Source organism: Mesocricetus auratus, unplaced genomic scaffold, assembly GCF_017639785.1.
Source record: "Mesocricetus auratus isolate SY011 unplaced genomic scaffold, BCM_Maur_2.0 Super-Scaffold_15014, whole genome shotgun sequence".
Taxonomy (NCBI): Eukaryota; Metazoa; Chordata; class Mammalia; order Rodentia; family Cricetidae; genus Mesocricetus; species Mesocricetus auratus.
In genome coordinates this window covers 15,156,207-15,180,744 of record NW_024429186.1, presented here as the reverse complement: position 1 = coordinate 15,180,744, position 24,538 = coordinate 15,156,207, and the positions used below count along the sequence as shown (strand labels likewise).

The 24,538-nt window shown below is 48.5% G+C and overlaps 2 protein-coding genes across 6 annotated transcripts; both read left to right on the top strand.

The window, feature by feature from the left end:
• Window positions 1–1,917: 1,917 nt before the first annotated feature.
• On the top strand, window positions 1,918–7,165 carry Serpina5 (serpin family A member 5). Of its 5 annotated transcripts, none has more exons than XM_040743355.1 (5): window positions 1,918–2,024; window positions 2,437–3,065; window positions 4,294–4,564; window positions 4,909–5,056; window positions 6,253–7,165. In XM_040743355.1, exons 2-5 carry the CDS (start codon window positions 2,450–2,452, stop codon window positions 6,592–6,594), a joined length of 1,377 nt encoding a protein of 458 aa, XP_040599289.1. In that variant the 5' UTR covers window positions 1,918–2,024; window positions 2,437–2,449; the 3' UTR covers window positions 6,595–7,165. The 5 variants fall into 5 exon arrangements, with proteins under 5 accessions (XP_040599289.1, XP_005068323.1, XP_040599290.1 ...); XM_005068266.4 differs by having other exon boundaries at window positions 6,272–6,553; XM_040743356.1 differs by having other exon boundaries at window positions 6,093–6,341.
• An 8,171-nt stretch (window positions 7,166–15,336) lies between these two features.
• Window positions 15,337–23,966, top strand: LOC101840529 (serine protease inhibitor A3N-like). Its single transcript, NM_001281628.1, has 5 exons — window positions 15,337–15,391; window positions 17,316–17,964; window positions 20,326–20,599; window positions 21,508–21,658; window positions 23,024–23,966. Exons 2-5 carry the CDS (start codon window positions 17,328–17,330, stop codon window positions 23,222–23,224), a joined length of 1,263 nt encoding a protein of 420 aa, NP_001268557.1. The 5' UTR covers window positions 15,337–15,391; window positions 17,316–17,327; the 3' UTR covers window positions 23,225–23,966.
• The last annotated feature ends 572 nt before the right edge of the window (window positions 23,967–24,538 follow it).

Sequence of the window (24,538 nt, the reverse complement as noted above, 5' to 3'; positions counted from 1 at the left end):
ACCGAGGCAACTCTTATAAAGGAAAATATTGGGTGACCTACAATTTCAGGGGTTCAGTGTATTATAATCATGACAGGACATGGCAGTACATAGACAGGCATGATGTTGGAGAAGGACCTGAGAGTTCTCCATCTTAATCTGCTGGCAACAGGAAGTGAACTGTGACACTTGACAAAGCTTAAACACAGGAGACCTCAAAGCCCACCCCCACAGTGACACTCTTCCTCCAACAAGACCACACCTACACCATCAAGGCCACACCTACTCCAACAGGGCCACACCTACTCCAACAAGGTCACACCTACTCCAACAAGGTCACACCTACTCCAACAAGGCCACACCTACTCCAACAAGGTCACACCTACTCCAACAAGGCCACACCTACTCCAACATCTCTTAATAGCGCCACTCCCTTTGAGAGCCATTTTCTTTCAAAGACTGTCTTAAGAATTTTGCTATGCCTGGAAGCAACCTAGAGGTCCCTCAACTGAAGAGTGGATAGAGAAGATGTGGTACATTTACACAATGGAGTACTATTCAGCAGAACAAAACAATGGAATCTTGAAATTTGCAGGCAAATGGATGGCACTAGAAGAAACCATCCTGAGTGAGGTAACCCAGTCACAAAAAGAGAAACATGGTATGTACTCACTCATATATGAATTTTAGCCAGCATACAATCTCACTGCCAGAGTGTCTGGAAAACAGAACCTTCATCTAGCGACTGATAGAAGCAGAGGCAGATACCCACAGACAAACACTAAACTGGACTCCTGGAATCTAGTGTCAGAAAGGGAGAACTGATGGGCAAAGGAGTTAAGACTGGGCTGGTTTAACCCACAGAAACAGTTGACCTGAACAAGGGTGAGCTCTTGAACTCCAGATTGATGGCTGTGTGGAAAGCATGGAACTGACCCAGACCTCCTGAATGTGCGTGTCAGTGAGGAGGCCTAGGTTATCTATGAGGCCTTGGGTAGTATTTATCCCTGGTGTACAAATAGACTTTGAGTGCCCACGCCACAATATGGGCGGCTCTCTCAGCCGGGACTCTTGGGGGAGGGTCTAGGCCCTGCCCTGGATGAAATGACTGTCACTGGAGATCCACCATGGAGGGCCTCACCCTCCCTGGAGATCGGAGTGGAGATTTGGTGGGGGACTGGGGGACCTGGAAGGGAGGGCAGGGGAGGAGGGGAGGGAGAGGGAGCTGGGATTGACATGTGAAACAAGCTTGTTTCTAACTTAAATAAAAATAAATTAAAAAAAAAGAATTTTGTTATCCAATGTTTTATTCCCGATGTTTCATTCGGATGACCTCCCTGGCCTGACTTTTTAAAAAGTTATCTATGTATTATGGCCATACTTACTCTTTTTCTCATGTTCAGGTATCCCTGTTTAGTTACTATTTGACCTGAACCAGCAGGTCATTCTTTGGTGACAGGGACCTGAGAGAGCAGACCAGGAGATCAGAAGATAAAGAGAATAGAAGATTAAGTTTGGGACCAGAAGGTATTTTTGTCTATGTCCTATGTCAAGCAAGCCTCTTATGAAGTGCGCTATTTTACATACTATTTCCAGGGAAGAAATGGGACAGGGACAGCAGAAACAATCACATGATGGACTAAGTCAGAGGGGAGCTAATCAAACAATGTTACACAAAGGAACAGGGTATCTCAAGATCATTATAGACCAGAACACGGCAACCTTGGGACTGATAAGTCCTGTCTCTTCAGGGGAAAAAGCCAAGTCCCTGGAACAAAAACATCAACACTTTTAAGGCTCCAACCTCAGCCCCAGACTGGCATTGCCAAGTCTCCTGACGAAGACACAGAACTAGGCTCCTTTTGTCTTTTATCAGGACCTCTGAGAAAGTCTGAGAGCAGCCCAGCTCTCAGTGGGGCGGAGTTGGGACAGGGTGGGGACAGAGCCTCTGTGGTCAGTGACAATTTCAGGCTACAATTTAGTCTGCCCTCTGTCCTCTCCTGAGCCAGGTGGACTGCCACTGTGACACTCAGTCGCGTTACAGAGTAAGTACACCTGCTGCTATGGGACCTGGTGGGCTTGAGGATGTGGGTGGATGGGGCACAGACCCTAGGCATGCCTGTCCAAGCTACAGCCAACGACTCCCAAGAATGAGGCTCAACACATAATCCTAAACTTACTTAAAACATTATGAGAAAAAAATTGGTGACTTTTTTGTAACTCCATTGTATATTGTTCTACAAGTCTGTCTTAAGCCGTTGTCTGCTTCACCAATCTTTCTACAGCACTGGGTACCGCTGCTTCTCTCTGCAGCCCCATAGCCTCCTCCTCCTCCTCATCTCTTGGTGGATAAGGTGGGACTTTCTTTGAGGATGTCATCCCCCTCATTGTGTCTCTCACTTTGCCCCCCTCCCCGACTTTTCCCTCTCTGAGAACATTTTCCCACTCTCCATTCAGAACCGCTGCCGCGATGAGGCTCTTCTCCATTCTGTGCTTGCTGCTCCTCAGCCTCGGGGTGGCCTCTCGCCCCCGCTCCCGCTCCCGCTCCTGGGAGAAGAAGGTGAAGGAGTCCTCTGTGGGTGCTGGGGTAACTCCCAGAAGCGAGGACTTTGCCTTCAACCTCTACAGGGCCTTGGCTTCTGAAGCCCCTGGTCAGAATGTCGTCTTCTCCCCCTTGAGTGTGACCATGAGCTTGGGCATGCTCTCTCTGGGGACTGGCTCCCACACTAAGACACAGATCCTGGAGGGCCTGGGACTCAGTCTCCAGCAAGGCCAAGAGGACAAGTTCCACAAGGGCTTCCAGCAGCTGCTGGAGAGGTTCAGCCAACTTAGAGATGACCTCCAGTTGAGCCTGGGCAGTGCCCTTTTTGCAGACCCAGCAGTACATATTTGGGACAGCTTCCTGAGTGCCATGAAGACGCTGTACATGGCAGACACTTTCTCTACCAGCTTTGGGAACCCTGAAATGGCTAAGAAGAAGATCAATGACTATGTGGCCAAGCAGACCAAGGGCAAAATTGTAGACTTGATCAAGGATTTGGACAGCACCCACATCATGGTGTTGGTAAATTACATCTTCTTCAGAGGTAAGCGTTAGGCTCAAACTTGAGCTTCCTCTCTTTTCTGTTTTTATTGCAAGATAGCATTCCTCTCTCACAAAAGAACAACTCGTCCAGGTGCCAGCTGGATGGAGAAAGCAGTCACGTGTGAGACAGAGCCTCCCTACAAGACTCTCAGAGATTCACCAGGCAGCAGCTGGCCCCTGTCATAGCTATCATAACAAAACAGTACTGATACCAAATCCACTAGGACCAGGAATACGGACCTGGTTGGGTTCAAAATGGCAGGGGACAGGCATCAAGGGCTTCTGAAGGTGAATGTGTTAGTTACTTTTCTATTGCCATGATGAGACACCATTACCAAGGCAGCTTATAAAAGAAAGCACTTGCTGGGCATTGGTGGTGCATGCCTTTAATCCCAGCACTTGGGAGGCAGAGGCAGGCAGATCTCTCTGTGAGTTGGAGGCCAGCCTGGGCTACAGAGCGAGTGCCAGGACAGCCTCCAAAACTTCACAGAGAAACCCTGTCTCAAAAAGAGCACTTAATTGGGTCTTGCTTACAGTTTCAGGGGTGTGTCTGTGACCATTATGACAAGGAACACAGTAACAGGCTGACAGGCTTGATGCTAGAGTGGTAGCCGGGAGCTTTACGTGTCACTCACAAGCACTCAGCAGAAAGATAGAAAGCCTTGACACTTTACGTGTCACTCACAAGCACTCAGCAGAAAGATAGAAAGCCTTGACACTTTACGTGTCACTCACAAGCACTCAGCAGAAAGATAGAAAGCCTTGACACTTTACGTGTCACTCACAAGCACTCAGCAGAAAGATAGAAAGCCTTGACACTTTACGTGTCACTCACAAGCACTCAGCAGAAAGATAGAAAGCCTGGGCCTGGTGCGGGCTTTTGACACTTCAAAGCCCACCCTCAATCTCATACTTCCCTCAATAAGGCTGCATCTCCTAATCTTTCCCTAAACAGAGGACCAAGCATTCAAACATAGGAGCCCGTGGGGGGGCATTCTCCTTCAACTCACATGTCAAGAGTTTAGGAATATGGGAAAACAGGCATGTATAAGGTCCGGGCTGCCCCAGAGTCATGAAGGGATTTGACCTTCAAGGTCAAGAGGTGTGGTTGCTCCTGCTGCTGAGGTGGCTCTGTAGAGACACTTTCTGGACTGTATCCACTCTTCAGGCACAGCCAAGGATCTCTCATTCTTACCCAGTGCTTTCTCCTACCCCGTCTTCACCTTTAGCCAAGTGGGAGACAGCCTTCAGTGCCAAAAACACCCAACAGAAAGATTTCTACATCACTCCCAAGAAGACCATACAGGTGCCCATGATGAACCGTGAAGATGAGTACTACTACATCTTGGACCAAAGTATTTCCTGCACAGTGGTAAGGGTCCCTTACCAAGGCAACGCCACTGCTCTGTTCATTCTCCCCAGCGAAGGCAGGATGCAGCAGGTGGAGAGTGGCCTGAACGGGAGAGTACTGAAGAACTGGCTGAACACAGGCACAAAGAGGTATTTTCTAAGTCATTCTGGGGCCACACCCCTCTACCTATCTTGGGGTTACACATGATCCAGGAACACAGTGTTGGTGGGAAAGACTCCTCAGACAGCGAGCTGTCTCCAAACCCAACGACTTCCTGTGATATCCTCAGCCCAGGACTTGGTCCAGCATGAGAGATAAGACCAGAAAAGAGGGATTCTGGGGTGAGACCAGAGTGGGCAGCCCAAGTCTAAGTACAAAGCAGGGGACACTCCAGCAGAGATGAAGGTTCCATAAGGTCTGTGAAGCCACAGAGAGAGGTGTAAGGACGTCTCAGCATCTCATGCTATCTAAGAATGGCTTTTACTCTCTCCAGTCGGTTCAGACTTTACCTCCCCAAGTTCTCCATTGAGGGTACCTACCAACTAGAGAAAATCCTCCCCAAACTGGGCATCAGGGACGCCTTCACCTCCCATGCTGACCTATCTGGCATTACTAACCACGCCAATATCAAGTTGTCTGAGGTGAGTCTAGGTGCTCCTGAGCACCTGCTTTCATAAATTACCATGCCATATCACCCTATTCCATCCCACCCCACCCCATCCCACTCCACCACACCCCACCACACCCCATCCCACCACACCCCATCCCACCACACCCCATCCCACCCCACCACACCCCATCCCACCCCACCCCATTCCACCACACCACACCCCACCACACCCCACTCCACCACACCCCACCCCATCCCACCACACCCCACCCCATCCCACCCCATCCCATCCCACCACACCCCACCCCATCCCACCCCATCCCGCCCCACCACACCCCATCCCACCACACCCCACCCCACCACACCCCATCCCACCCCATCCCACCCCAGCACACTCCCCATCCTATCTCACCCACCGCATCCCATCACACCCTATCCCATTTCATCTAATTAGGTCCTATCTTGATCTATCCCATTCTGTCTCTTCTGATCCTGTTCGTTCCTTTCTATCCCATTATGATTCCTTTCCCCCTAGAAATTCAAAGACTTTCCTTTGTGTCTTGTTCTTCTTACATTGGGAACCTATATTTGCCACCTGACCTTGGAGGAATCTGTGCCTGTCTGAGTGCTGTGTTGTCCATCTCCCTCCCGCGCCCCCCCTCGTGTGTGTCTGTGTGTCAGTGTGTGTTTCTGTGTGTCTGTGTGTCTGTGTGTGTCCCTGACAAAGAGTTTGGCTCTGTCCTTATTGAACAGCACAGAAAGTGTCACCTGGAGAAGAAAGAATGGTACACTTTGTAGAAATCTTTAACAGAATTTTATAAGGGATTAAGTCACTGCCTCCAACGGCCACAGACATCAAACAGTACTACAAACATCATTGTTTATAAACTGATATCCACAAGTGAATCCACTTTTAGAAGATTACTTTCAACTCCTGTGTCTGCTGTTTTCAGCAAATGACACACATGCATTGTACTAGACCAGGGACGTGGAAGAGTGCATAACTTAAGACTACAGGGGGACTCCAGGGCAAGTAAGGTTGATTATTTGCATTGTTGTCTTAAAAGCAGGTTAAACCAACAGGCAGAGTCGCAGAGTCCATAGTAGGACAACAGCCTTATGTCACCTCTGTGTATATTATTAACCCCGGCTGTGAAGTCCAACAAAAGTTTCAGTTCATTTGAAATATAAGTAACATTTTTGTCACGATGCATCACCACAACCCAGCCCCACTGTCTGCTGGCAGATGGTACATACATCCTTGGTGGAGGTAGACGAGTCAGGAACCAGAGCAGCTGCTGCCACAGGAGAGCTCTTCACATTCAGATCTGCTCAACCAATGACTGTGGAGATAAAGTTCGACAGACCCTTTCTGTTTGCCATCGTGGAAGGCTTGAATCTGTTGTTCCTCGGCAAAGTGACCTATCCCTGAGGTGGGACTCTTTCCAAAACCCACTGGCCTACCCACAAGGTGTTCTAAATAATATTGATATACTAAGGGTGGCTTCCTTGATCACAGTTGCAAGGTACGTGTTCTTGCCCTCATCTTTCATCCATGATTGGCACTGAGCCCAAAGAGGCCAGCTGATTTCTTCAAGCTCCCACCACATTTGTGTCATAGTCACGTCTAGACCCCAGGCTGTTTGTGCTCAGTCTAGCACTACAATCCTTGTAAGAGACTGTCCACTATAGGTAAAGTCACCAGGAAGCACATTTTTAAGTGTGGCATTCCACCTATCAGCAGCAACTATCAGTTCATCGTGGTTTAGGAAGGACACTGGACTAAGGCTCTGGGACGGCACTAAAAGCTATGTAACATGGGAATGGAATGACCACGCTCCTCTCTGGACCTTTGTTTTTCTGTGTATACAATGAAGGATTAGAGCAAGAAGTCCATCCACTGGTATGTGAAATCATTGCACCGGTTGACTGCTCTGTGCCAGTCATGGTTGATATAAGATCTTATTTCAGTAGTACATTTGAGTATCCGGGTAGAAGTGTCTCACCACGAACAAAGGGCTCAATTCTCAAACCTGACTGGGGCGGAACAAAAGAGGCCTGTTGCAAACAGTAGAACACGGATTGTAGATTGACTTGTTGATTTTCACCTTGACAATAGCAATAAAGCATTTCGCAAAGACTGGATCTCATTGTCCTTGTGGAGACAGCCCTGGGATAGTGACACTCACTGTGTTCCAAAGTTGGTGCTCTCCCTCATGAGGAAAGATGTCACCACCATCCCCCTTTGACTGACAGAAAACGGGAAGGTTTGCTGGAGTTTAGGTGGCTTACCCAGTCACATAGATTGCACATGTAAGAGCTAAGAATAATGGTAAATTGGTTATTTTCTCATCACTGCAGCAAACACCTGATAAGAAGCAACTTAAAAGTTTCTTTTGGCTCATGGTTTGAGGAGATAGTTCGTCACGGCGAGAAAAGCATAGTGGCAGGGGAGGCTTTCAGCTGTGGCAGCAGAAGTTTAAGGCTGCTTGCTCACATCTGCGTGTATCAGGAAGCAGGTGTGGGCAGAAAGGAAGGCTGGGCTATAGGCCTCATCCCTCAGCTACCCACTTGCTTCATCTACGGGCCATCTCCCAGTGTTTCCCGCAACTCCAGAAACAGCGTCACCAGCTGGGGACCAAGTGTTAAGATACATGAAGGGAACATTTTACATCTGAAACATAACAGATAAGGAGTATGACCCCACAGCTACCCTCAGTCTTGGCTTCTGCAGGTGTGTCTGAGTCTCAGCACCCTGGACTAACTCGGGTGAGTTCCCTGTTGTCCTCTATCAAAGAGGGAATTTGGCACATCAAAGAGCAGATGAGTGAATGAGTGAGCAACTCCTCCACCAAACCTAAAACTGTCCCCCGGTTAGCTACACCAGAGCACTTTACCCTCCCCAATATGTATATCACTATCATGGCTCCCATGAGGCTGTGCTTAGTGCTCCGATCCCTGGATCATATTGAAGAAGGGTGGCCGGTAGGAATAACAAGGTGTGTGTTAGCCAGGATTCCCCAAAGGAACAGAGCTGATAGTGTGTGTGTGCCCGGGTGTGTGCATGTGTGTGTGTGTGTGTAATTTATTATATATTCACAGGATGCACTTCTGGTAGTCCAATAATGGCTGTCTCACACTGGAAAGGCTGAGGATCTGGCGGTCCAGGACAAGGCAGCAGTTCCAATCTAGCACTGGAGGCCTGGAGGAGTCCTGGAGAGTGGCTGAGTCTGCATTGGAATCCTGAAGAAGCCGGTTGTGACATGGGTGAAGGAATGTCATAGCTACAGGCAGGACAGACACACTTGCCAATGAGAGCGAGGGAAAGCCGGCAGAAAGCCAAGTCTCCTTCTGCCATGCCCTTCTATCTGGGCTGCCGCTAGAAGGCATGGCCTAGAGTTACCGTGGGGCTTCTTGCTTCTGATAGTCTCACCGAGCCCAGCGGCTTGGGTTTCAGTTGATTGATTCCAGATGCAGTCAAGTTGACAACCAAGGTTATCTATCACACAAGGTCAACACCTTTTAAAAAAAGGTTTATTTCGTTTTTATTTGTCTGAGTAAACGTGCGTGTGTGAGTGTGCACGGGTGTGCACTGGTACACAGGTACCTTCAGAGGCCAGAAACGGGCATCAGATTCCTGGGAGTTGGAGTTTCAGAAAGGTGTAAACCTCCCTCCCATTGCGGTTTCTAGGAATGAACCTTTAGGTTTTGACTGGCCCCTGGAGTACTAAGAACTCTGTGCCAGTCTGCCCCGGGCACTCTTCATTTGCAATCACATTCATTCATCACTACCTAGCAAGGTCTGTCACTGCCACAGTGACAGTGAAGGCCTGGACCCTCGTGCCCGGCACATACGTGCTGGCTTGCAGCAGTGTACATGGCTGGGACCGGATCCAGAGATCTTGTCAGCGATTATGCTGAATGATCGGAGTCCACAAACAGGGCCTATCGTGGGGTCGTCCCACCCCCTCATATCTTCTCCTTGCATAACGTCTGGTAATTCTTGCCAAATTGTGTCTCTCCCTGTTTGCCCAATCTGTTGGAGGTCAGAGAGGAGTCCTGTCTAAGGGTCATGTGTGAGACCAAGGTCCGTGCTTCCGAGAGTTTACTCAACAAGCAGATACAAAGCAAACACTGCGTGGGCCGAGTGTCAGGGGAAGGAGAAGCAGTTCATGGGACCTCTATTGCATATCACACATCAGCGTTGTCTTAGGCTTACTGGAAGATACGGGCCTCAGTTGCCATGTGGTCCTGGGATGCACAGAATGGCAGTTCAGAGATATGAACTGAAGGGTTTGCAAAAAAACAAAACAAAACAAAAAACCAATGACACAGAGCTGGCCCTGAAGAAGGAGTGGAACTTTGGTAGGCAGGAAATTTGGGGCAGGTAGGGGACTTCCGGACAGAATGAGCAGCTGGAGAGGTGAGCAGGGGACAGACAAGGTGAGGTGACAGGGAGAGTACGGAGACCGGCCGCAACCCACGCGGGGACATGAAGGGAAACGCTGGGAAAGGAAGCGGCTGTCCTGGCTGTCCAGAGACAAGAGCCTTGGACACGGGACTTGAATTTTCTTTCTAATGTCTCTCATAACTGACGCTATAGTGTGAAAACCATTCACTCCTTACCCTGAATGTCCCTGGACCTCTTCCTATCCTTCATTCCCAGGCTGCACATCAACCGAGACCTCCCCTTGGCCCTCTAGGAGCACACTTTTTTCTCTAAGGCTCTGCCAGAGCCTCACCCAATGGGGAAGGGCTGTTGTGTGGAGCTTCTGCACACACAGCAGCTGCTCCCCAAGACACCCACTTGTTCTTAGCCTCCTGTGGTAGCCATAACACCTACACGTGCACCCACGGACACTGCACATGTATACTCTCCCATGCCTTCATATACACAAACCTCAGTCAATAAATAAATACGTCTTACTGGCTCAAGCCTAGGAATCAGGATGTTAATGGTAAGGCCCTAAACTCTCCCTTGAGATTTGGACGTACATATGGTGCTCCCCCTACTTAATAGGCCGGGCTACACAGCGTGGATGAGGCTGTGAGGAGAGGTTAGGCCCATGCAGCAGATCAGCAGCCCCTTCTTAGAGTTTTCTCAGGGAGTGGAGTGGCAAGGAGATTGGAAAGGTTTCTTTTTGTCATTGCTAGGGCAACCAAAGAGTAGTGAGTTAAAATAATATTGTTGGGGATAGATATACATCTCTTTTGGAAAGCCATTATTGGGGGGGGCATTGATAGGGTAGGGAAAGCCAGAATGTATAGAAATAAATTATTCTAGTTCTGGAAACTAAATGATTTGAAGTTCTAGAATTGTCACAGTTCAGCTAAAATGGAGGTGCTTTAGAATGGTGTGGCACAGGCTAACAGAGGTTGGGGGGGGCAGATATTTGGAGATGGAGGTTGGGAACCAGGAGGAGGATGGTGAGGGCGTCTGATTAGCACGTACCCAGCACACAGGGTCGCTAAGGAAAGGTGCACAGAAAGCCCCTCTATCAAAAGCTCTGAGCAAAACTCTAGTCACGAGAGGCCTCTGAGGCACACAGGAGCTGCAAGACCCAGGCAATAAGTGTGCTGTAATGGCTATCACAGAAATGGCAGCAGGCCAGGCCTTCACCCCTGAAGTCAGAGGCCTGTGGTGTCCTCCAAGGAGCATGCTTGACTCACAACCAATCCCAGCAGACACAGCAGGTGATCCCACCTTGGGCTGCCACAGAGCAGGGCTATAGCCTCTGGGCTGGAGTCAGGTTACCTCAGCAGTGGGCTCCTCTGCCCTGAGGTTTCTGTCTCATCACAGCCAGGCTGGGTAGGAGCCATCAGGGAGAAAAGCTGTGTGGTGGAGAGGACAGACACCATGCAGCTGGTCTGGTTCAGGCCTGGCTTGGCTCAGGACCAGCTGGCATGTGGCCTTGGGAGCTTGCAAAGAAGACAATCATCAAGGGAGCCCACCTCAGAAGTTGCTGGTGAGGATGCAACAGGGTTTTAGGTGGGAAGAACAGAGGAACCGTGGTAGCTAACGTGGCCTGAGAGAAGAGCAGAGAGGGAGCTACTACCTCGGGAGGAGAGTCCAGTGTGGCACCGCTGAGGTGTGAGCCTGCCTGTAGCCTTCTGACGTGTCTGTCCTTACTCCTCTCTTGCTCCTATGGACTGAGAGGGAGACTGGTCTCTTCTCACTCATCTGCTGATGCAGAACAAATTGTCCCCATGTGCACAGCTTGAAACAACAAACACGGAATACCCCACAGTGTCAGGCACCCATGAGGAGCCAGGCTGGGTGGTTCTGCCTCGGGGCCTCTCACGAGTCACACTGTTGGCTGAAGACCTGACAGGCACTGGAGGTTGCCTGTCTAAGTGAACTCTCATGCCCGTTTTCTTTTTCTTTCCCTTGGGTGCTGTAAACTGAACCCAGGATCTTGTGCTTGCAGGGCGAGCCCCCCCCCCAACCCCCGAGTCCTCTCAAGGATTTTGATGGGAAATCTCTCTTGGCTACTCACAGGGCTAAGCTGAGCCCCCGCCAACATCACCAGGCTGGCCTGCCAAGAACTTCTAAGGGGAAAGTGAAAGACAGGATGGGGGGGGAGAGAAGAGGAGGAGGAGGGAGAAAGAGGAGAGGAAAGGACGTGGAGGGGAGATAGGGAAAGGACTGCTACACCTGAGCCTGTGCACACATGTAATCCCAGCACTTGAGAGGCTGAGACGGGGGGGGGACGGACGGACCAGGAGTGTGAGCGCAGCCTGGGCATGCTAGCTGTTTTACTTGTCGCTAGCTCCCAATGCCTGATGAAAGCAACTTGAGGGTAGAAGGGTTTACTTTGGCTCTTGGTCTCTTGTCAGGACAAGAACGGTTCCATGATCTATGGTGGATCAGCTTGTCGCATCTCATCCAAAGGATCAGGAACCAGAGATCTTGGTCAGAACTCAGCCAGTTAAATCCCTCTAGCTCATAGTTTTAGTCAAAAGTTAGCCGCTGGGTGTCCAAAACAGTGCCACCAACTGGTGGGCAAGAATTCAAACCCCTGACCCTCTGGGGATCATTCTACATTCAAACCAGAGCATTGCACTATATAGCAAGATCCTACTTCCAAAAACAAGACTGAACAAAAACCGAGCAGGAAGGAAGGAGGAAATGCAGCTGTCTTTTCATAACTCAAATCTGTAATGCTCTCTCTGTTTGCTGCCCACATTCTATCCAAGAGATACAAGTGATACCTGACACTGTCACAGAAAAGCCACCACTGTGGTGAAGAGTCTACAGGACTCATTGATGAAAACCTCATGATTGTACAGAGTGCAACATCACCTTATAGAACTAAATTGTCTTGGGCCATTACTTAGTGCCCATAAATACCCATTCAACACCAAATGTGTTAAATGAATGGACCTTTAGGTTTCACGTGTTAGGATTCTCTAGAGGAACAAAAGTTATAGAATGAGTCTATTTAGAGAGAAAGGGGATTTATTAGAATAGCTTACAAGCTGTGTGGTCCAGGTACTTCAATAATGACTGTCTACCGATGGACGGTCTAAGAATCCTGTAGTTGTTCAGTCCATGAGACTGGATGTCTCAACTGGTTCCAGTGTGTGGCAGAATCCTGAAGAATTATGCTCTAATCCCAGTGAAGGAATGAACTTGTCAGCAAGAATGAGACGAAGTAGACACACAGAGAGAGAGCTTTCTTCTCCCATGTCCTTTATATAGGCTGCCAGCAGGAGCTGCAGCCTAGATTAAACTGTATTTTCCCACCCCAAACATCTGGATTTAAAGTGAATTTTCCCACTTCAAATTACTTAAGAAAAAATCCTTCATGGGTGGACCCAGCTGCTTGGATTTTAATTAATTCCAGAAGTAATCAAATTGGGAACCAAAAATAGTCATCCCAAGTCTATCCCTTGCAAACTTGAAACATAATCATATAATAAGTTATATTTAATTTCCAAATGTAAACAATCACCAGATCATATCCCTAACATGGTATAACTGCACCATGTACAATTACAAACCCATTACATATTTAACCAGGTCATAATTATGCCTAACATGATACAACTATCCTTTATGTAACCACAAACTTAGTATTGATTATAGAATAGATTTAAATATGTTGGCCACTGATACTCTCTTAATTGATGTTACATTACGTGGTAAAGAGATTGAAGAAAGAAAACACAAAAATCTGTACAAACACATTCTTAAAAATGACAAAAACACTCATGTCAACTATAATCTTCTTTTCTGCAACTGGTCACTTGGCTTTAGCTGATATTTGTAACTACTTTTCTCTACTAAAAGCAGATCTCAGCTCTTTTCCTGGAGGAGTGACCCATACCTTCATTCCTGAAGGCCTGTGCCTGGATTATACTATCATAGTTTCCTATTGGCTTTAATCACAGGACATGGTAACACCAAGAGACGCCCTGAAGGATCTTCTGCACTCCAGACACAATCCTCCTTACCTCCACTGTGGAGAGGCAATGCAATTTCCCCTTGGTAATATGGTCCATCAATCATTCCTCCTAACACTATTATTCCTTTCATTGCCTATTTGCTTAGGGGCATTAGAAGACCAGATGGAAGTCTGAGTTTCCAGTTCAGTGGGGGTATTTGTTGTGTCTCCAGACAGGAATGCTTCCCACTCTGGAGCAAAAGCTTCTAGTCCAGCAGATCTTAAGATCACGGGAACAGGAAGCAAAAACTTCCCTAGTGAATCACTATAGGTGATACTGAGAGGAACTATTCTATTGTTTACACTTCAACTCTGGGACCTGTATATCCTGGCTAGAGGAGAAGCTATACACTATTTTCGATGTTGACTCAAAGAATATACTCCTTCTGAAGAGCCCTGCCCCAGCCCTTCAGGCTGCTGTCGCCATATTGACACTGTAAGAGTGTCTCCAAAAGGTCATTCCATAACTGTATCAGGCTGTCTACTTCAAGATGGTAGGGAACATGGGGATGCCAGTGAATTCCATGGTCATGGACCCAATGTTTCACTTCTCTGGCTGTGGACTGAGCTCCTTGGTCAGAAACCATACTGTGTGGAATACCATGACTATGGATAAGGCATTCTGTAAATCCACAGATGATGGTTTGGGTAGAAACATTACATACAGAAAGGCAAATCCATAACCAGAATAAGTATCTTCTCTAGTAAGGACAAAGCAGTGTCCTTTCCATGGAGGAAGTGGCCCAGTGTAATCAACCTGCCTCCAGATTGCTGACTTGTCACACCAGGAATGGTGCCATGTCTGGGGCTCAGTGTTGGTCTCTGCTATTGGCAGATCTGGCACTCAGCATCAGATGTAGGCAGATCAGCCTTGATGAGTCCATGGACACCCCCATCTCTGCCACCATGGCCACTTTCTTCATTAATTCACTAGGTAATGACAGGGGTGGCAGGGGAAAGAAGTCAACCATTGACAGAATGGGTCATCCTATCTATATGATGGTTGAACTCCTCCTCAGCTGAAATCAGCTTTTGATGAGTGTTGATATGGGACATCTTTCACCACTTTGGAGAGATCTATCAACACATGAAAACTTTGTAGATTTACAAGACAAAGAAAGTCACAAATCAAGGCAAGTGTAAAATGCAGGGGTGGGAACCTCAGAGAGGCAGGTACATCAGGATGGGGGACCTCTCTACAGGCTCCAGATGTTATCTGCTGGCATCCTTAGCTATTGGGTTAAAGCTAGTTGTCCATAAGTTAATAGACTCTATTGTCACACCTCTAGTTCTGACACAGAGGGAGGCAAACATGGCTGGTCTGGGGAGGCAGCCAGGAGAAGGGAAGTAGCCTCTGTCCTGCAATGTCCCCATCTCTCTACAGGACTGCAGTCAGATCAGCCAGCCAGGCTCTGCAGACGGATTGCTTTCAGGGATTTTCCTTCACCAGTGGACAAGGCAGCTTCCCTTCAGAAGTCTGATAATCAAAGAGGGGACAGCAAGTCTCAATTGTGAATATGCCCATTGCTGCCAGACAGGACAGTTACACAGGAGCAGGTGGGATTTATCTTTTTACTCTGACTATTCCCCGGTTCCATGTTGATCTTTGAACCATCAGAGAAACAGAAAAGCCATAACCTCAAAATCCAGCTGCATCTGCCTTATTGATTGGAACACAGAGACAGGTGTTTCCGCTAGCTAGAGTTTCTAAATTCATCTTACCAGAAATCATCCTGTCTGCCTACTTACAGTCTAAGCACAGAGCACACCTTGTCAGCATTTCCTAAGAGGTGGGAGGAGTCCCTGGTGGGATAAATAGACATCAGTGTGCAATGGGAGACCAGGAACCCAGGAGGGCAGCAGCTGCGAACATCAGGACTCACCTAACGCAGACACTGGCAGCGGCAACAGCTCTGCAGGTAATGCCCAGGGTTCCTTCTCTCCAGGGACAGAGGAGAAGCCTTTGCAGGAGTGTGGAAATGATGATGACGTAGTGTCTTGATTTAGGGGATGGAGAGGAAATGTTTCTGGGGCACTAGATTGGGAGTCAGGGGACATTTCTAGGGTACATATGAATCTTGTCTCCAGTCTGGGTCTTCAAGTCTATGGGAGATGTGGATGCCATGGCTATGCTCCTGGAGAGTGAGCGGAGCCTGCTTCTTCCTACGCTTCACAGGGAGGACGTATTGAGACCTTGTCTAGCCTGGGTGCTGCCGTCATAGCTAGGAGGAGACAGGACGGTTACAGAGTCCCTTTGGGGGAGGTGGCAGCCCTTCTGTTCTTACAGCAGAAAGAAAATAACTTGGTGTCAGGATACCCAATTCCCCAGCAGATACTATGGCTAAGAGTAGAGGTGCTGCCCTCTCCTATGGAGGGAAAGAAGGCAATCGCTCAGCCACTGAGCCAGGTCTCCTGCACAAACAGACTAGCTTGTTTTCTGTGGAAATAATTTTGAAGTATAATATAATTGAAGGTTTTAACAAGGAAATGGATGTATCTGTTTGGTATTAAACACAGGGTAAAAGAGGCTAAAATCTCTGATCCCTCTGCAGGCAAGCCACAGACCTGAGGACTTGTGGCTCTGCTCCAACACCTCTGCTCCCCTGTCCCCTCCGCTCCCCTCCTATACCCTTCTGGTCTTCTCTACCCTCTATCTGCCCCCTTCATTCCCTCATGTGATCCCCCTCTCTCCCTGCTCATATCCTCCTGTCCCCTCTTCCTTCCACTTTCTCACTCCTGCATCCTTTCCCCCGCCTTGTCCTGTCTCCTCCTATCCACCTTCCCCGCCATCCCTTTCCTGTACCATCTACATTCTCTTCTGAACTCACCTATAGAGTGGACAGAGGCTAAAGCTGGGCACCCGTGTTTACCACAAAAGCAAGCTTTCACATGTGGTCTTTTAGGATGCATGTCCCCCCCCATTCCAGGAGTGTACGGTGGAGATGACCCTCTGTAAATTCGCTAAAAACACCCACGATGCCCATGATAAGCCAAACACCTTCACTAATAACATAACCTGCACCGCTCAACAGGCTGCCCAGAGGGATCCACACATTTGTCAGCCACCACCACACAGCCATGCTGACAGTCTAGATGAATATGGCCTAGGCATCAGAGACTGGCACACCATTAATTTTTCTTCCTGTCAGGAATCCTTCTAAGCCTGAGATACAAACCACCATGTGAATCCTGGAGGGCTTAAAGAACTACCCTCAATGTGCCCTTCTAATGCCTTTTCTCAGGGGTATCATGGCTTTGGGACTACGACAGATGTGTGCAGTGCTTTCTTTAAATCAGGCCATCCCATGTCTAGAAACATGAACCAGATACAGACAAGGGCAGGGAGAAGCCATGGACATGTCATCTGGAGTTGGGGGTGGGACATTTGCTACTGATCTAATTCAAAGATCCTTCACTGAGTCCTGACTACAAGCTGGTGACGGTGGGTGGGGCACAAGGGCAAATTAAGAGAATTCCCTGATTTCTAATGAGTCCTTGTGCTAAGCCAGAACAGGAAAGAAGTTAAGATTACACAAGGCTTGTGCCCATCCCTGGGTCCTTCTCTTCCTTACATTGTGAACTGACATATCCCTTCATTTCTATGGTTCCTGATTCTCTATTAGGAAAATTGGCTACCAGAGCATGATTTCCTCCGGTGATAACTGGGTGCATGAGATCTGGCACTGCCATTTGATGGGCCAGAGCACCTCCTATGGATGGTCACAGAGGCAGAGATGAGCAGCAGAGCAAGGACACAGTGCAGGCCAGGGTGTAGGAATACAATATGGTCAGGGCACCACCTGGCCCTCCCAGAGACTTAACAGATCTTTCTTGTCAACCTAGAGAGCAGAGAAGATGGCCCTCCGGGTAGCTTTTATTCTTTTGGTGGCTGCATTCTGCCCTGCTGTCCTCTGCCAACAAGATGGAACATTGGGAAAGGAAACCACAGTCCAGGAAGAACAAAACAATGAGACAAAAGTGGACAGCTTAACCCTGGCCTCCATCAACACCGACTTTGCCTTCAGCCTCTACAAGCAGCTGGCTTTGAAGAATCCAGATAAGAACGTCATTTTCTCCCCATTCAGCATCTCATTTGCCCTGGCCTTCCTGTCCCTGGGAGCAAGCAGCAACACCCTGGAAGAGATTCTGGAAGGTCTCAAGTTCAATCTCACAGAGACTCCTGAGGCAGATATCCACAGGGGCTTTGGACACCTCCTCCGCATGCTCAGCCAGCCAGGGGACCAGGTGCAGGTCAGCACAAGCAGCGCCATGTTTGTTGAAAAACGCCTGCAGATCCTGGCAGAGTTCAAGAAGAAGGCAAGGGCCCTGTACCAGGCTGAAGCCTCCTCGACTGACTTCCAGAAGCCTCATGAGGCCAAAAAGCTCATCAATGACTATGTGAGCAAAAAGACCCATGGGAAGATCAAGGAACTGATGTCCGACCTGGATGATCAGACGTCAATGGTGCTGGTGAATTACATCTACTTTAAAGGTGAGGATGGCCACTGGTTGGGCATGGAAGGAGAAGATGTTGGGTGGGTACCTTGTGTCTTTACAATGACGCCTTAAAAGGAGGTGCTCATGGCCTTGGAGACAGGGGTGTTTAACTTCTTTTTTGTTTGTTTTTGTTTTGTTTTTTTTTGAGACAGGGTTTCTCCGTATTGTTTTTGGAGGCCACGCTGGAAATTTCTCTGTAGACCAGGATGGCCTGAACTCACAGAGATCCCCCTGCCTCTGCCTCCCAAGTGCTGGAATTAAAGGCGTGTGCCACCAATGCCCAGCTGGTGTTTAACTTCTTATTGCTAGCAAGCCCTACTCATCCCTTTGGATCTTCTAGATATAGTTGCTGTTCCTGGTACTTACTCCACAGTACCCCTGATATCTCAGTTTAAGAGGGCTGAAACTGGGTGTGACTTAATTTTACTGACTAATAAATGCATAGCTCAGGTGTCCAGGCTTACCTGAGTGTGCATAACACATGGTTTCTCCCTACAGAAACAGTGTCTTAGTCAGTGTTTTGTTGTTGTGAATAAACACATGGCCATGGCAACTCTAATGAAGGAAAACATTTAAATTGGGCTGGAGCACTTACACTTCGGGGTTTCTGTACATTATCATCATAGTGGGACATGGCAATATGCAGGCAGACATGGTACTGGAGATGTATCGGAGAGTTAAACATCTTGTGGGCAACAGGAAATTGTCTGAGACCCAGGCCAGTATCTTCAGCATTTATGAGACCTCAAAACCTGTATCCACAGTAACACACATCCTCCATGAACCACCCCCAATCCAACAAAGGCACATCTCCTGATAATTCCACTCCCTGTGAACTTATGGGGGGGCAATTGCATTTAAAGTGCCACAGAAGAAGTCCCTACTTCAGGCCACTACATTATTTCTAATATGCTCCTACAGAATTGTCTTCTAGAGAAACTCCGTCTTTAGGAGGATACAGGTGATCTAGAGACTTCTTGGCCTAAGGAGCCTAGCTACCCCATTGGTAAGAGGGAAGCAGCTTGAAGTGCCCTGTTGGCAGCTTTTCTGCATGACCTCTCCCATGAGCCTTTTCTGCAATGCCGGACCAGGACATGGAAAAGCAAGGCCTGAGGAGAAGCCATTAGTGGGAGTGTTCTGTGTTTAGTGTCTGGATATGTCATGGACTTTTAGTTTTTTAATTAGTAGCCCAGGCAGCCTGCAGGGTCACAGTGTTCGACTAACAATCCAAGGACAGGGGGTCTGAGGTTGGAGGCAGGAGAGTTGGGAAACTAGGCTAGAATTGCTGTGGGTAAGGTTAGTGGGGAGACATCCAGTGCTCACACCTACAAATCCCTTCCTGAAAGACCAAGGAGGAAGGCAATAGCTCACAAAATGATGCCTGATAAAAATCTTGATGTGACTATATCTGGGGTGGATTTGGGAGTCTGGACTCTGGATAGTCCAGAGCAAAGGAGGGCAGGCTCTGATACTACAGACAAAACACAATTGTCCATGGACAGAGTAGGACAGGAGGACAGAGGACAGGAATCCAGGATGGCCCCAGAGAAGCTGTGATCTGAATGGAGGGGAAGCAGAGTGATGGCTGGAGGATTAGACTGCAGGGTGTGTCTCTCTCTGCTGGCCCAGGATCCAAGCTCAAGGATGCTTGGCTGTGAGGTGGGGATGTATGTTTATGTTGCTGGATCCTGAGCCCAAGAAACTGTCAAAGTACCAAATCCTCCAGCGTGTGCTGCAGATGGTCACATGCACTTGGGACATGGGACTAGTCTCAGTAAGATGTCTCTGATTCATCAAGGTGAACATAGTCCATGTGGGAGAACAGGTCTCATTACCTATGTCTTGGCCAAACAACTATGGGCACTGGTAATCCAACTCTGGGAAGATGAAGATCTCTCTAAACCCATTCATCGCTCTAGTTTCTACCTTCCATTAGGTGGTTCACAGTAAGGGGCACCATCTACAGATCCTGTTTCTCCTAAAACTCGTCCCACAAGACATGCCTTCTAGACATGAGGAAGAATGGATGCCATCTCTCCCCAGACTCCAGTTCAGCACTGTCACTCTCGTCTCTCTGTTACACACCCACCCACAAGTCCCTGGCTGTTTTTCAGATATCTCATGTAGGGATGCTTTGATTTTGAGTTTCCCATTTCCAAATGAAGTCTTTGGATCACTTCTCAATCATAGTTCTACATCTGCCAAGGTTTTTTCTAATCTATATCATGTAACAGTAAGGGAAACTGTGTTGTTGAAGACAGATTGATTACTATCAAGACTTAGAAGCAGGGCAGAAATGGGGTGGAGGTGAGTCTCTCAGGTGTTGTCACCATCTGATGACCTGCTCCACATTTAGGAAAATGGAAGGCGCCCTTTGACCCTGATTTCACATATGAGTCTGACTTCTACTTGGACAACAAGAGGTCTGTGAAGGTGCCCATGATGAAGCATAAGGACCTGACCACACCCTACTTCCGGGATGAGGAGCTGTCCTCCTATGTGGTGGAGATGAGGTACAGAGGCAATGTCAGTGCCATGTTCATCCTCCCTGACAAGGGCAGGATGCAGCAGCTGGAATCCAGCTTACAGCCAGAGACCCTGAGGAGATGGAAGGACTCTCTGAGACCCAGGTGCGTGTCCACAGGAATAGTGTTGGTGGCTCCCCATCCTGCTGTCAGCCTGGAACCCAATGTTCCTGTACCCAGAGTCTCAGTAGCACTTAGTGTAAGGATGAGACAGTCAGAAGGGGCAGGCGATGTGGAGGTGAATTTCCCTCTGCTGACTCAGTAGTTTGGGCTCTAACTGACTTTACTCTCATTTTTGTTGTTCACAAGATGACATCAGCTAGAGCAGGAGCTGAGCAGTCCTCTGTGTCTAAGAGGCTGTGATTACAAGGAATCTTGAATGGGTTTAAGGTGGCAGAGGGGAGCGAGGCTGAGATGATATCAGCCATGAGCATCAGCTCTGCCCTGTGAAGCCATCTCATCCCCTCAAACTCATTCACTCACCAACAGGGCAGTGATGACTTGAAGACCTACTGTGTGCAAAGTCCCTATTTAGACCCTGAGAACATATCAGAGACTCAAGCACAAAACTTCTTACACTTGTAATTGAGGAACACAGAGTAGGGAGATGGAAAGGCAACTAATCAGTATTTGATTTGCGAAAAGGTGAGAAGGGGTTAAGATGAAGAAAGGGAATTTCAAGGAAAAGGAAAAGCTGGCGTGTGGTGCAGTGTGCAGTTTTAAATAGAAGGATCGTTACATGAGGTTCAAGGGTCCACATGACAGAGGAAAGGCTGCATTTTGTGCATCTCAGAGGAACAGCTGGCACCAAGACTCATTGTCTGCCCCTCTAAACACGCTCAGGCACTGATGGATAATTAATGCATTAGGGAGAGGAAAGTCATGCGATGTAGGCACAGACTGATAGAGGGCTCCTGTCTGCTGAGAGCGCTCTATGGAGAGGCGCCCAAATACACTGTGATTTGAGGGGAACACAGTCCAGGGACTCCTTCATTTCTCTTTTTCATTCTCAGGATGATCCATGAGCTCTATGTGCCCAAGTTCTCCATCTCCACTGACTACAGCATGGAGGGCATCCTTTCACAGTTGGGCATCAAGGAAGTCTTCTCCTCACAGGCTGACCTGTCTGGGATCACAGGGGACAAGGACCTGAGAGTCTCTAAGGTAAGCTGAGATGTTAGGAAAAGCCATGTTGGGTACTGTGACAGATTCCATGGCAGGCAAGGGAGAAGGAGCTGGAGGACAAACACGCCAGGCAAAGACAGCTTAAGTGAGAAGTTTTATTAGAAAGGGAAGGAGGAGAAAAGAGGTAAAGAGACACAAGACACAGAGAGGACAAAAGAGAAGAGTAAGACAGGAAAATTCCTGTCTGCCCCAGGGGAATAGAGAAAATAGAGAGGGAAGGAGACAATGGAGAGAGAGAGGGAAAGAGAGAATGGAGAGAGAGAGGGAAAGAGAGAATGGAGAGAGAGAGCAGAGAGACTGAAAAAGAGAAGAGAGGACAGAGTGGAGTAGGAAAGAGAGCGTAATTGGGTGAGGGTCTTTCTTTTAAAGGGGTCCTTTGCACCTGTGCTGACCAGGGTACTGCCTGAGTGTATTCTGCCAGGTGATGGGGTCAGGCCAGCATAGTGCCTGAATCCTTACACAAGACACATTGGGTGGTTGTCATTGGTGCCTGAATGTGGAAGGTGAAGGCCAGATGGTAAGGAGGATGGCAAATGGGTGAGAAAGCCTGCATTTCTGAGATTCTGGATTGCAATCTAAATAGTCCTGCTGGGTACCATGCAGCCACGCCCTCCTCTACCCCCTGAATACATCCTCACCCTGGAGCCTGAGTGGGAAAGAGCCTGTAGTTGGTCTTTAACTATCGTGAGCACCAACCTGTGCTGTAGTGAGGATGTCACCCACAATGCACTGCAGGAGAAAACACTTCCAGACTCAGCTTCTTCACTGCACACATGGCCCAGTGCTTCTTGACAGGCACACAGAACAATACCAGTAAAGGAAATCACAAGGGATGAATGACAGTGGAAATGAAAGCTTAAGAATAGAGAGAGGATGTCTTATGACCACACACTACATTCCCAGATGCACAGCCTGGCCATGCCTAGAGTTCTGTCCAGTGCCCACTCAGAGCCCTGGGCTCAGGTCTGTACAGCAGGGCATGGCAGTGTGGGAATGAGAAGCCATGTCCTGTGCATTGCTGTCGCGTGTCCCCAGGAGGCTGCAGCAGGAGGGATGCTGAAGCCTGCACTGGCTGTCAGCACCCTGGCTGTTCCCTCGGGGTCTCCTGAGAAGCTGATGTGGAGTAAGGACTGGAGTTGTTTATACCCATCCCCCAGTGTGCAGTGGGTTTGAGGGCAACACAGATCCTCAAGACTGAGCAGACTCCGGGCATGCCTCATCTCACACCCTGAGCAGAGACTTGGAAACCCCAGGGTGAGAGCTCGTGCAAGGAACAAACACCTTCACCAGCAGAATCTGCTCTCCTCCCTCCTGGTCTCCAGTGAGTGATGTCTTTCTCCTCAGGTCGTCCACAAGGCTGTGCTGGACGTGGGTGAGACGGGCACAGAGGCAGCGGCTGCCACAGGCCTCAGGATGATGGGATCAGCTCTAATTATGAACCCTCTGAGACTGCGTTTCAACAAGCCGTTCCTGATGATTATCTATAACACAAACACTCAGACTCCACTCTTTATGGCCAAAGTCACAAATCCCAAGCAAAACTAGAACATCCCAAGTGCTGAGGCTTCTTCCCAGGAGCCAGGGATTAATCCTGTATGAGAGTATCTATCTGCATTTTTGCTTCCATGCTCTGATTGGCTGTGGCATGCCTGGATTGGACAATGACAGTAACTAACTGTATGACTGCCACATGCACAGAGTCCTGGGGACAGTCAGTGTCAGGCTCCCAGTCCTCTTGGCAGCACTAGCTCATATTCCTGAAGCTGAAATCTATCCTTGTGGCCACTCCTTCCCGCCACTATTTTATCTGCCTCTACACAAAAGCCTGGGCCCTGGAAGGTAGGCTCACCCCTGTCTAGGCTCTTGTTATGTCTACATTCAGCTTCCACAGCCTTCATGGAATCATGCAAACTTATAGGTGAACCATGTGTCCCTCAGCCCCAGGACACAGAAGGGAACCCGCTACCATGAGTCTATTTCCAGCATCTGGGGACCAGTTGGTGTCCAGTTCCTGCCTCACACCTTTCCTCTTCCATTCACTGTCCCTTCAGGGGATCCTCACACTTCCCACATCTGGCACAGTGTTGGAGCCCTCACTCCTGCAGCTGCATGGAGCCTGTCCTTCAGATCAGCTCCCTTCTCCCTTCTATACCTACTTAGGGTAGAGGAGCCTTTCTCTAGTTTCCTAATGACCACACTCACAGAACAGAAAGACTCCTCTTCTTTCCTTACCCAAACTGGAGGGCTTGAAGCAAAAGATCAATAAACATAACTGCATGAAAAGTGATCAGGCAGTTTCACTCAGCTTCCACTGGCAGGGGCATGGCCTCTAGTAACAACAGGGTAGTAGAGATTGTCACTCACAATCTGTGACTTGTGTGATGGACCTCTCACCTTATGGTATCTTCATTCCCTTTTGGATGAGGAAACTGAGCACTAAAATGCTTAGTCATTTTCCCATGATTTGTGGCTAGATATTATGACTGGCACGATGTTCTTCAAGTGTCCTGATGCCAGAGGAACACTCTACATCAAGCCTGGGTTCTGTACCCAAGGCTTCACCATGGTGGTGGCAGGTGGATCATAAAACAAGGCTTGGGATGCTTCAAAGAGAACACCCACATGGGTCTAAGTATCATGTGACCTCTGTGCTGAGGTCAGAGGAAGCTGAGACTGTGGTCACTATAGGCTTAGGAAAAAGGCATTGGATAACAAAGAGCCTGGCCCTGTGAGGATGCTCGAATAACTGAGAACCGCAGGGAACTCTGGATGGGTGAACCACTGTTGCTGACTTGGGACACTCCTAACTCTGGGTGTCTATAAGACTGAACTGTTCTAGGCAGATCTGGGATTGTACTA

Coding starts and splice junctions, on each gene's coding strand:
- Serpina5 (XM_040743355.1), top strand. CDS start 2,450: ATGAGGCTCTTCTCCATTCTGTGCTTGCTGCTCCTCAGCCTCGGGGTG. Junction 4,565..4,908: donor CTGAACACAGGCACAAAGAG/GTATTTTCTAAG, acceptor TACTCTCTCCAG/TCGGTTCAGACTTTACCTCC. Junction 5,057..6,252: donor CCAATATCAAGTTGTCTGAG/GTGAGTCTAGGT, acceptor ACCACAACCCAG/CCCCACTGTCTGCTGGCAGA.
- LOC101840529 (NM_001281628.1), top strand. CDS start 17,328: ATGGCCCTCCGGGTAGCTTTTATTCTTTTGGTGGCTGCATTCTGCCCT. Junction 20,600..21,507: donor AAGGACTCTCTGAGACCCAG/GTGCGTGTCCAC, acceptor TTTCATTCTCAG/GATGATCCATGAGCTCTATG. Junction 21,659..23,023: donor AGGACCTGAGAGTCTCTAAG/GTAAGCTGAGAT, acceptor CTTTCTCCTCAG/GTCGTCCACAAGGCTGTGCT.